The 12,846-nt window shown below is 53.0% G+C and overlaps 1 protein-coding gene across 8 annotated transcripts in view; it reads right to left on the reverse strand.

Moving 5' to 3' along the window:
• Positions 1-12,846, reverse strand: part of AGAP1 (ArfGAP with GTPase domain, ankyrin repeat and PH domain 1) — a 520,801-nt gene that overhangs the window by 75,935 nt on the left and 432,020 nt on the right. The window contains exon 15 of one of the 8 annotated variants that reach the window (XM_066233631.1): positions 4,570-4,644. The exons of the other annotated variants lie outside the window; for them this stretch is intronic. Coding sequence (XP_066089728.1) covers positions 4,570-4,644 — 75 coding nt within the window. The remainder of the gene's footprint in view (positions 1-4,569; positions 4,645-12,846) is intronic. 8 annotated transcript variants of the gene reach the window in all.

Consider the following 12,846-nt stretch of genomic DNA (forward strand, 5'->3'; position numbering starts at 1 on the left):
GAGTGGTCACTGAGTCAGGCCCACCTGCCGTTTTAAAGCCCTGCTCGCAGTTGCTCTCGTGAGTGGGGGCCGACGCCTTGGCTGCCCAGCGGAGGAAGGGGGTTGGGGGCACTGACCCAGCACAGGCATGCAGCCGTGCCTGCCCTGTGTTCGCCAGGAGGCCGTGTTTCTCCGTGGCAGGGCCTGTTGGGAGCTGCCATGCCCGGGGACCTGAGTCCATCCACGTGGCCCACTGTGGCAGCAGGCAGGTGCCCAGAGCCCACGTTCCCTAGGCCTGTCTCTGGGGTGAGTCCCAGACCCGCAGAAATAGACCTCTGCTGGACAGGGCTGGAAGGGCTCCTTGGGCCAATACTGAACCCGGCTACTGGGGTGGTGTCGTTTACAGTGTGAGATGCTGTGGGTGGCCCGATGCCCCGTGAGATGCCCCCTGTTCCCAAGTCCATCTCTCCTCACCTCTCTTGTGTGTCATAACATGCACTGAGGGCGCGTTCTTCTGCAAGGAGTCCATCCATTCACCCGACTCACGGTGATGGTCCTCTGGCCTGCCGGCAGGTGTGCCGGGGACATTGCATCCCCAGGACCGGCCCGTGGACCCTGCAGTCCCGCAGGCCTTCCTTCTGTACCACGGCCCCCCTCCTGCCCAGTCCTCTCAGTTCTTTCTCAGAAAAGCATGGCCCTGGCCGGCTGGCTCAGAGGTAGAGCGTGGACCTATAGCATGTGGAAGTCCTGGGTTCAATGCTGGGTCAGGGCACACAGGAGAAGCGTCCATCTGTTTCTCCACCCCTCCTTCTCTCACTTCTCTGTCTTTCCTTTCCCCTCCTGCAGCCATGGCTCAAATGGTTCCAGCGAGTTTGCCCCGGGTGCTGAGGATGACTCCATGGTCTCACCTCACGCACCGAAATAGCTTAGCTGTCCGAGCAGCAGCCCCGGATGGGCAGAGCATCACTTTGTAGGGGACTTACCAAGTGGATCCCGGTTGGGGCACATGCAGGAGTCTTTCTGCCTCCCTGCCTCCGAAGGAAGGAAGGAAGGAAGGAAGGAAGGAAGGAAGGAAGGAAGGAAGAAAGGCCAACTCTGGAGTTGATTATATTCTGGTGTTCTGTAAGGACTTGGGGCTGCTTTAAAAACCCTCCATTCGGGGAGGGTTCCACACAGTGTAACACGCCAGGCCGCAGGTTACAACCAAAGTTAGAATGCCCGGGACGTGTCTTTTCGGAAAGAATCATTTTATGGACAGACTATGTGATGACAGGCATCAAAGACTGGCCACCAGAAAGGCATTTTGAGAATTTATCTTGTGTAATTACACGAATCGGGCAATGCGCTATTAAAAGCAGAATGACGGAGACTGTGTGTCCAGACATTGGTCTTAAAGGAGACCCAGAGTCAACGAAGAATGAACATGTCGCCACCTGAAGACTCGGAAACGGCACCGACCACCGAGCAGAAATGAAAGGGCGTGTGAGGGAGAGCGGCTCGGGGTCACCCCTTCCTGCCACACACCCAGGACGGCTCGGGGTCACCCCTTCCTGCCACACACCCAGGACGGCTCGGGGTCATCCCTTCCTGCCACACACCCAGGACGGCTCGGGGTCACCCCTTCCTGCCACACACCCAGGACGGCTCGGGGTCACCCCTTCCTGCCACACACCCAGGACGGCTCGGGGTCACCCCTTCCTGCCACACACCCAGGACGGCTCGGGGTCACCCCTTCCTGCCACACACCCAGGACGGCTCGGGGTCACCCCTTCCTGCCACACACCCAGGACGGCTCCGGGTCACCCCTTCCTGCCACACACCCAGGACGGCTCTGGGTCACCCCTTCCTGCCACACACCCAGGACGGCTCGGGGTCACCCCTTCCTGCCACACACCCAGGACGGCTCGGGGTCACCCCTTCCTGCCACACACCCAGGACGGCTCGGGGTCACCCCTTCCTGCCACACACCCAGGACGGCTCCGGGTCACCCCTTCCTGCCACACACCCAGGACGGCTCTGGGGTCATCCCTTCCTGCCACACACCCAGGACGGCTCTGGGTCATCCCTTCCTGCCACACACCCAGGACGGCTCGGGGTCATCCCTTCCTGCCACACACCCAGGACGGCTCTGGGGTCATCCCTTCCTGCCACACACCCAGGACGGCTCGGGGTCATCCCTTCCTGCCACACACCCAGGACGGCTCGGGGTCATCCCTTCCTGCCACACACCCAGGACGGCTCGGGGTCATCCCTTCCTGCCACACACCCAGGACGGCTCTGGGTGGCTGGGGGCAGTGGACAGAGAGACCCCACCTCTGCAGCACTATCCGGTGTTCACAGATTTCAGGGTGCGGCGCGGGACACGGTCTCCCCCCAGCCAGGGCGCTGGCAGGGCAGACGCGGCTGGGTTACCTGATTCGTCAGGGCTGAGACATTCCCACTTCCGCAAATCATCACACCTGTCGTGCGTTCCAGCCCACCAGGGCCTCTGGGAGGGGGGCCCGTCAGCAAGGCTTGTGGGGGGAGATGTCTGCCTCTTTCCTTCCTCCCCCCCACAACTCTGTACACAACCATGTGTGGAACCGGATGGTTGTAACTCAAGGCCGTTAAAGTTAACAAACACATGCATTGGGACAGATGCACACACATGTACAAAAGAAAACACATTTGATTATGGACACAGTGAAGTGAGATGCACCTTATGCTGAAAAACCAACAGCGTTGAGAAATGCTGAATGAGACCCTAGCTGGTCAGCTCAGCGGCTCAGAGCTTGCCTGGTGTGTGGAAGTCCCGATTTTGATTCCTGGTCAGGACACACAGGAGAGGCACCCGTCTGCTTCTCTACCCCCTCCCCTTTCTCTCTTCCCCTCCCACAGCTATGGCTCAAATGGTTTGAGCAAAGTTGGCCCTGGGTGGTGAAGATGGCTCCATAACCTCCACCTCAGGCACTAAAATAGCTCAGCTGAGCAATGGAGCAATGGCCCCAGAGGGGCAGAGCACTGCCTGCCAGTGGGCATGCCGGGTGGATCCCGGTTGGGGCGTGTGCGGGAGTCTGTCTCTGCCTCCCCCTCATCTCACTAATAAAAAAAAAAAGAAAAAGAAAAAAAAGCGGTGAATAAGTATTTCAATACCCTTTAAAACACAACAAAAACGATGCTGAATGGGACTGTTCCTAAAATGCTATTATTTTTCTCTCTCCTTTTATCTTTTTTGAACGAATGCTTTGAAAGAAGACACCACAGGGGCCAAGCTTCATGGGTACCTTAGCAGATAATGATTTCCCCTTGAGGAATATTAAAAAAAAAATTACGGCTGGAAAATAGGTCTTTAACAAGGCATCATGAAAATATAGTTTTGTTTTTTCAGAGTCATTCTTTTTTTCTTTTCTTTTTTTTTCCCCTGTGCGAGAGCAGGGCTTTCAGCGGCGAGACCAGAGTCAATTGTGAAAGGAAGAAAAATAAAAAATAAAAAAGGGGCAGTGATATAAATCAGAAAAGGTTAATGATAGGGATGTGAAGAGAGGGACGTGTTTACAGAAATACCGTGCGATTTAAAATTTACAAGAGATTTAATGCCACCGCTCGGCAATCGCTAAAATCAACAGCCCAGAAAACAGTGACATTAAGAAAAATATTACAGTTATAATCATCCCCAAATAAGTCAATTAGTGTTAGGGCGCGAGCTTGCGATTACTTGACCCATTTGGCTTGCACTTAAGTGAAAGAAGAAAAAAGAAAGTCCCCCATTATTACCAAGAGCGCTGGGTTGTGACCTGCTTTGCATGGTGCGGGAGGCGCGCCCGCCAGCCTCCGCCGCCAGGGCTTGGGTGCGGACGGCGGTCTCCCTGTGCCTGGCATCAGAATAATTCTGACCCTTGGCATTTGTAATCATGAAAAAAAGGCAATTTATAATTGTGTTGTTCAAATGAAGGTGGGGGGTAAATTCAATCTGTTATTACAGAAAAGCAATGACGGCTGTCTCTCCTGGAAAAAAAAAAAAAAAAGGCAACGCAAGTCAATTTGTGAACTTTGGCACCGGACGACCTTTCGAAACACAACAATATACTGAATTTACAAGCAATCGCGGCCCATGCAAATGACCCGGGCCGGCTGCCTCTGGATCGGAGCCGCACGGAAGCATTATGGAGAATTGCGTCCGCAAAAAAACAAATTAAGACTGTTACTTAAATGTCACGGCACACTATTGTATTCGGCTACAGATCATTACACCTGATACTAACACTTTTAAGAAACTGTAATAACTCGGGAAATATTACATTGATGTGCCCGCATGTATAAAGCAAAAAAATAAATAAAGGAAAAAAAAAGAGGAGGAAATAGGTTTCTGAAGTAATTTAAACATCGCGACTTGAGGACAGAAGGAAAAAGGTCAAAATTTAAGTAAGCTGAAAGGAATGTGAACGGTGAAATAAAACCACCACGACACAGAAAAGGATGGGAAGACCAGGGGAGTGCGTGCAAACACAAGACGGGGCATGCGTCTCTGGCGGTGGCACCTCCCTGTGCGCACGGGGGGCACTGGCGGGTGGTGAGGGGCGGGGGCGGGGCCGGGGGGAAGGGCGGCGTTACCTTCAGTGTTGGTGCTGCTGCTGTATATATTTCGCAGGCTACCAACACGGTTTAGTTTCCATGCTTTGCGTTTGGCTGCATCCCGAGAGCAGAGGGGGGGAGGGAAGAGAGAGAAAACAAAAAGGAGAAGAAATCAAATGAAAAGGGGAGAAAAGAAATGTCAGAGTAGCACGTGACGTCACCTCCACCCATCCGTTCCCGAGGGGGCGGCGGGTGCCGGTGGGTCCCCACACGCGGGCGTCTGTCCCCCCCTCCCCTCCAGAGGTGGCCCAGGGGGCGGGGGGAGACTCGGCAGGGACGGAGGCGGCGTGCCCACCAGAATCACTGGGTTTGCACAGAAGCAAACAGACGCCCCGGCCGACAAAGTCCACGCATCCCTGCCTGCTGGATTTCCCACGTGGCTTCCCCGCTCAGTGCAGAGCTGGCCTCTTCCTTGGGGACTAGTGGCACATCTTGCAGGAGATATAGCAGCCCTCTGATTTGGCAAAATGTGGCACATCAGATCAAGAGGCCCCGGGGGATGAGCAGCAGTTCCTGTGTGTGCGTGGATGGAGGCTTGCACACCCAGAGCTGTTACCAGCACCCCCACCCCGCCACGGTCAGAGCTGGACAGAAACCCACATCAGCAAATCTCTGCTACCACCTGGCTGTTGTTGAAGAACGGAGGCCCCTTCTTACGGGGCTGCTGGAGCTCTGGGTGGAGCTCTGGGGGCCCCAAAGAGCACACAAATCCTCCTTGGGCGCTCAGCTCACTGAAGAAAGCATCGGAAAGAGAAACCACGCACCAAGGTACCTGCGGAGAACGAGTTACCCACGGAGGAGCCCACCCACCTTCACACTGTGTGCAGTGGCTGGCTGGGTGACACAGACCCGATGCTCCAGACACTCCTTCAGGGAGACATTCTCACTTCATCACCCCCTCCCCCACACCTTCACAACCACCCACGAGGCTGTGGGTGTGGGATCAGGCCCTGTCTCTCAACTTCCACCGCCAGGAAGGGAGACTAGTCACACCTCCCCGTGAGACTCCTCTGGAATCTGGATAACCGTGGGCTCAGGGCAGGCAGGAAGCGCTCACCTGGGGGGGCAGGTGCCGGCACATCCACAGGGGAGCCGGAAGCTCGCAGCACAGAAACAAGGCCCGCACCGCACTGGCCAGGGATCAGCTCTCTCATTCCGGCCACTCCTGCCTAGTGACGGGCTGCCTGCTCTTGCCTGCTGTGGGGTTCGAGCCCAAACACTCGGCCTCAAATAGTGCGACGTAGGCTCTGGTGTGTGCCAAGTTCAGTGGCCTGGGGTGAGGACCGGATCCCCAGGAACATAAGCCCAAGTGCTTGGGGGCATGTTGGATTTCTTTGGGGTGACAATATAAAATACACACGAAATCAGGACTTTGAAGGACGCAGGCGGGATTCTGAAACAGGGCAATACTGTATACTTAGGAGGCAAATTTTACATGATGACTGGAAAAAGAATGAGCTGCCATTTACCTGTCACTGGACTTGAAGAGAAAAAGCTAAGTTGTAACTTAACTTTCAAGCTACAGAGTAATTCTTTGGGAGCTCAGGGTGGAAGAAACAGGGAAGCCTGAAACACCGAAGAACTACTTTGTAGCTTGAAAGTAAACAATGTAACAGGAAACGTAATCTCTAAACCAGCCCCTCTGCAGTGTATGGGTCTACATTTAATCTTTTACTGGTGGAGACGTGTCTCTCATCTCTACATCCTCAAGGAATGTCTGTAAGGTGCCTGTCCCAGGAAAGAGCACACCTGGGGTAGGGGGCTCTGGGCAGCCACCAGTGGACATGTCCCGTCGTAGGGACAGGGACCCGAACTCGTCAGCTTGCAAACGTTTCCCTTTAGAGATGTTCGCTGAATAAGTACCAGGTTCCTCAGGTGTAACAGGCGCGTCCATAGAATGGGACGTGCGCTTAGTTATTTCAGTAGCTGGAGCTCGAGCCTCTTAGCCAGTAATGCACACGTTCCAGAACGCAGCCACCTCCACAGAGCGGAGGCTGCGCTCCCCATGTGAACCTACCTCTGCCTACAACATCTGCATATAGATAGGCAGACCACGGGCAGGGCACCCCTCAGGAAGGAAAGGGGGGCGCTGGGGTCTCCTCTCTCTCTCTCTCTCTCTCTCTCACCTGCTCGAGGCCTGTGCATTTTTCATACTCGGGTGTCCCATTACCATAGGGACAGATAAGCAGGAACTGAGCTCGCAGTCTGGTTTTCTATTAACCTATTGATAATCAATTTTAATGGGTAAAATGTCACGCCTTTTTCTTCTTCCTCCTTAAACGAATGGACTTCTCCTGGCTGATGCCAAGGTCCTGATCTGTGCGTTTGTCTCCTGGGGCACTGATTGCTCTCAGTCTGCTTGTTCAAGAAGCTTCAACAAGAAACACAGTCATCCTGACCTGTGGCCGCACAGTGGATAAAGTATCGACCTGGAATACTGAGGTCACCAGTTCGAAACCCCAGGCTTGCCTGATCAAGGCACATATGGGAGTTGATGCTTCCTCCTCCCCCTGTTCTCTCTCTTTCCTCTTTCTTTCTCTCTCCTCCCTCTTTCTAATAAGAATGAATAAATTAAAAAAAAACACAAAAAACAGCCTGACCAGGAGGTGGCGCAGTGGATAGAGCGTTGGACCGGGATGCCGAGGACCCAGGTTTGAGACCCCGAGGTCGCCAGCTTGAGCGCAGGCTCATCTGGTTTGAGCAAAGCTCACCAGCTTGGACCCAAGGTTGCTGGCTTGAGCAAGGGGTTGCTTGGTCTGCTGAAGGCCCACAGTCAAGGCACATATGAGAAAACAATCAATGAACAATTAAGGTGCCACAACAAAAAACTGATGATTGACGCTTCTCATCTCTCTCCGTTCCTGTCTGTCCCTATCTATCTCTCTCTCTCTGTCTCTGTAAAAACAAACAAAATAAAATCATGTGGTCATTGATAACAATCTTGGGTGACATGCCGTGTGGCTACCCAGATCCGCCTCGGAAGGACACAGAGGCTCCGAGCTCAGGTCGGACACAACACTGCTATGTGAATGGCAGGCAGACTCAGGACCCGGCCTGAGGCCGCTGGCTGGAGGCCGGGCTGGTTCGACCACCACACACCACGGCCAGCAGGCCGGCAGGACCCCCTGGTTCTCGGGGGCCTCGGAAACAGGCAGTGATTCTGGGGGGCTCTGCACAGAGCAGCTCAAAGCACTCTATGTTCTGGGTAATCTGTGTTAATTAAGAATTGTAATTATTTTTTCTAGGAAATAATTTCAGGAATATACTTTCCTCCAGTGAAACAGAGAGGCTAACGTATTTTAATTTTTTTCTTCTCACTCATGTTATCAGACCGACTGCAGAGTGTGCGTGCACCCAGTGCTAGTGGTTCCTGCTCGACTAGCATGCTCCTCGGACAGGCAGCGGTCTCCCTGGCCATCGGTGCCGGTCACCGTGCCTGACGCGGCGACTTGGACGGCCCGATGGCCCAGCCCTGTCTTGATCTCAAACGTCTGAGAACACAAACACAGGTCACAAGGGACATAAAACCCCGTGACGTGCCGTTTCAGATCTGGTGCCGATGGACGGTCACCCTGCATGGAGACGGTGGCCAGAGGGGCCTGCCCGCAATCAGGCCAGCGAATCACACGGGACTTTCTGAACCCTGACCCGGGTGGGCAGAAGAGTCCGCAGGCCTGGGGAAAAGAAGCCACGAGCAGGACGGCATCCTCCCCACAACGGTGGCGAATCGTGCATGGTGAGCTCAGGTCAGACACAACGCTGCTACGTGAATGTCACAGCCAGAGGCGGCATGAGGAACCCGTGGCTGATGGCCGAGAATTACAAAATACAGAAAGGCCTGGATCTCACCATTTGTTACACTGTTTGGAAGGTACGTTCTGAGGATGAAAAGGACCCAAACTTTGAAAAGGCCTGGTTGGGCCAGTGCAGAGACTCACCCCCAAACTGTAAGACAGCAGCAACTAGACAGTATTGTTAATTCACCCTTAACATTTTTTATTTATTCTTTTTTTTAAGACTTTATTCATTTTAGAAAGAAGAGGGAGGAAGAGAGCTAGCGAGAGAGATAGAAAGAAAGAGAGAGAGAGAGAAGGGGGAGGAGCAGGAGGCATCAACTCCCATATGTGCCTTGACCAGGCAAGCCCAGGGTTTCGAACCAGCGACCTCCGTGTTTCCAGGTTGAAGCTTTCTCCACTGCGCCACCACAGGTCAGGCAACTCCCACTAAAGTGAACAGAGACCTCTTGTCGGTGCACCCTGAAGGTACTGTTAGGACACTGATTTATCAGGCAATCTCTGAATTACAGAGAGGTGACCACGGTCACCCCGGGTAGACGAGAGCGTTAGTGTTGACACGTGTCCTGGCGTAGGCACTTGGGACGCCATGGGACACAGCCCTTCCCGAGAGTGGTGCTGCTGATGCCTGGCTCCAGTTTCGGCAGACTGGGTCACCAGACTGGCAGGTGGGCCGGCTGTCCCTCACCCACGCTCATCCGGTTCCCACTGCTGCCCATCCGACCCACGCCTCTAAAGCAGAAAGGCTGGTGGGCACGCTCAGTCCCAGAAGGCTCCTTTCAGGAGCCTGGTAGTTACAAACGATGGCTGCCCGTGCCCGCTTGACCAAATGAGGTGTGGCGTAATCCTCTCCCCTCCTCGTAATGACTAACGGCCACCGCCTCCTCAAAGGGAAAGCGTGCTAAGTAAGAGTGGCTGGAATCGTTTAGAGTTAACGACGCCCAATTATTCCGCACGACCTTGTTTGGTGGAAGCTACGGCTTTTCACACGAGCTCCCGACAGTCACAAAGTGACTTACAATTTTATTTTGAAGGAAAATTTCTGTTTTGTTTCTCTAAGCAAAACACAGATATTTTTCTTCCCGCATCATGTGTCTGTGGACTTAACCACAGACAGCAGATCTCCAACACGACACCCTTCGGACCAGCGCTTTGTAAGTGGAATAAAAATATCTGTAAGTCTGCTGGAACGCTCAAATGAGCAGGGCTTTATCCTAAAGTTGCCCCCTGTCATTGTACCAGGAGACCCGTGGCTTATACCGATGCCACCTCCGGTCTCCTTCAGACAGCGCTCTTGGTGGACTAGATAAATATTTCTCAGGGAGCTGAGTAAAAAACGATGCAACCCTAAGCCTCGTGAGCCCTGCTGATGTTCGAGAGTGCACACGTCACGTCCCAGCGAGGACAGCGGGCTGGCCAGGTGCGGCTCTGCAGGGCCCCCCGCCCCCGCCTGACAATTCTGAGAACTAACAGGGTCTTCTTACCTCCGAGGAGGCGGGGACGAGGTGAAGAGGCTGTGGCGGTCACTTCTAAGAATGTCCTCGTCTCAGAACAGAATACCCCCCACCCCTGTTCATTCCAGAAGGCGCACACCTGTACCCCTCAGGGAAGCCGTGTGGTAGCCTGGTCAGAGAGGGCTACCCGGCCCACGTCAGACGGGCAGTTGTTTTTTTATTTTTATTTTTTGTAAGTTATTATTATCATTATTATTTTTTATTTATTCATTTTAGAGAGGAGGGGGGGAGAGAAGGAGAGAGGGAGGGAGAGAGGGAGAGAGAGAGAGAGAGAGAGAGAGAGAGAGAGAAGGGGGAGGAGCAGGAAGCATCAACTCCCATATGTGCCTTGACCAGGCAAGCCAGGGTTTTGAACCGGCAACCTCAGTGGGGTAGTTATTTTTGAAGGTGCCCTTGGTATAAAGGTCGCTTGTGCCAAGAGGAAGGCCTGTGCTCACTGGAGCATGTCAGCTGACACCAGGTCACTTTATGTGAGGCCCACCCACCAGGGACTGTCACAGGTGGGAAAGGATTCCACTGTGATTTTTTTTTCTTAATTAAAAAAATTTTTTTTAGAGAGAGAGAGAGAGAGAGAGGAACAGACAGACAGAGACAGACAGACAGGAAGAAAGAGATGAGAAACATCAACTCTTAGTTGCAGCACCTTGGTTGTTCATCGATTGCTTTCTCATACTGACTGGGAGGGGGGCCTCCAGCTGAGCCAGGGACTCCTTGCTCAAGCTAGCGACCTTGAGATCAAGCCAGTGACCTTGGCCTTCAAGCCAGTGACCTCTGGGCTCAAGCCAGCGACCATGGGGTCCTGTCTACGATCCCACGCTCAAGCCGGCGACCTTGGGGTTTTGAACCTGGGTCCTCAGTGTCCCAGGGTGACTCCCTCTCCTCCGCGCCACCACCTGGTCAGGCTTGCTATGGTTTTCTATCCCTTCCAGCTTAATGCATCCTGTATCACCGTGATCTTGGTTGGTGGCAGTGTCACTGTGAAGTGAGGGACTGGAGATTTATTTTGTGCTGGTCGTGTAGAACGTCCATTTGTTTGAGAAGAAGACGGTGTAAATGTTCTGTTCTCCTATGAAAAGTACGTAGGTTTTTTTTTTTTAATTTTTAAAATTTTATTTATTCATTTTTAGAGAGGAGAAAGAGAGGGAGAGAGAGAGACAGAGAGGGAGAGAGAGGAGAGAGAGAGAGAGAGAGAGAAGGGGGGAGGAGCTGGAAGCATCAACTCCCATATGTGCCTTGACCAGGCAAGCCCAGGGTTTCAAACCAGTGACCTCAGCATTTCCAGGTCGATGCTTTATCCACTGCACCACCACAGGTCAGGCTGGGGTTGTTTTTTTTTATAAGATGCAACCCCGAAGATTCTCACACCACGTGACCCCTCTATTCTAAGCTTGTGATGGGGATTCCCAGAGGCAGCCACACAGAGAAGGGGTCACGTCGAAACATCCGTGAAATGGGCCTTTGAGAGGAAGAAACAGAACTGGAGGCCCAGCAAATATAGGATGTATGTTCGGGAAGCAGACACGCTGGTCGTTAACCAGCTGGCAGTGAGATGTGTGTCCTTTTTGTAATTCGATGCTTGAAGGGGGCAGGGGAAAAAAAATCTAACTGAAGAAAACTCTCAAGTAAGTCATCGACCCGTAATTATGAAAACTTTGATTCGATTTCTAATACCTCATAATGGCTTTCTTATCCCAGCAAATAGGATTTCCACCGTGGTGACTTCTCTGAAAAGCTCTTGGATTTGCAAAGCGGCCAGGGCTCCTGCGCAGTGGGCTAACGTGGGCGCCGAACAGAAAAAACACCATGAACTCCACAAATCAGCGAAAATAAAAACTAAGTAAAAACTCCGGGGTACGCCATAAAACCAGAAGTTCCAATTAGGCGGAGAGCTGGTTTCCCTCTGGCCTAGAAACACGCTGAGAACAGAGCACGCGGGTTCAAGTGCACCCAGAACTAATTGGGTGTTTCGTCCTGGCACCAACCTTTCCGCCGGGACGGAGACAGACAAGAGGAACTTTGGGGGGACGACACTCTTTATTGCAGGTTTGCAATGTGGGCTTCCGGCTCGGTTCGTGCTCAGGTAGAGATGACAATACCTCGTCGTAAGCTATGGAGTTTGACAATACCTCTTGTCATTGTGGAGTTTGCTGTTCGTTCTGAGAAAGGAGAGCCTGTCGTTCTGTGTGTGGGGGGGTGGCTTGTTGGGAGATGACACCGGGCTCCTTGGCCTCTGGGCCTCACTCTCTTCTGGGCGGAGGACGAGGATGGAAACAGAAACTGATCGTGACGTGGACGGCTGCGTTCCTGGCATCACGAGACATACTTTTTTTTTTTTTTTTTTTTTAAGGCGCAGTGCCGCAGGGAACCCTGTTCGAGGGACCACAATCACTGCGCGACTGCCATTCAAAACAGGACCCAACGGCAGACTGGATGCCCATTCAAGAGAGAGTCAAGTTCCCGTCGGTCTGTTCAGGGGTGTCCTCCGCACGCAGGGCCGGCCACACTGGGGCTGCAGGCCCACCTTGGGCTTCCTGAGACAGAAACGGGCGCTAATGGAAAACAGTTGTCTCTTCTTCTCCCCCCCCCCCTTTCTTCTCTCATTTCCTCTCAATTTTCTCCAATACAATGTATTGCTCTGGTAGGACTTCTTTTTTTTTTAAAAAAACACAAAATCTTTTTCAGCCATTCCAGAACAAAATAGTTTTTTTTTTTTTTAATAAAACTTCAAATTGTGCTATCGTATTTCAAAGGCGACGGTGGCCACTTAGAGCAACTAATCAAAGGCACAATTATGCCGTGGCCGCTGCCTGTGCCCCTCGGAGGGCTGTAATTGAGGGGCTGTGATCACCGGACCACCGGCCACACAGCAGACAGTGCCTGTCACCTGCCATCTTTGGAGCCGACTCCCCCCAGTGAAACGAGACACTTTGGGGTTATTCCGTCAATCA

Source organism: Saccopteryx bilineata, chromosome 5 (assembly GCF_036850765.1).
Source record: "Saccopteryx bilineata isolate mSacBil1 chromosome 5, mSacBil1_pri_phased_curated, whole genome shotgun sequence".
Lineage (NCBI taxonomy): Eukaryota > Metazoa > Chordata > Mammalia > Chiroptera > Emballonuridae > Saccopteryx > Saccopteryx bilineata.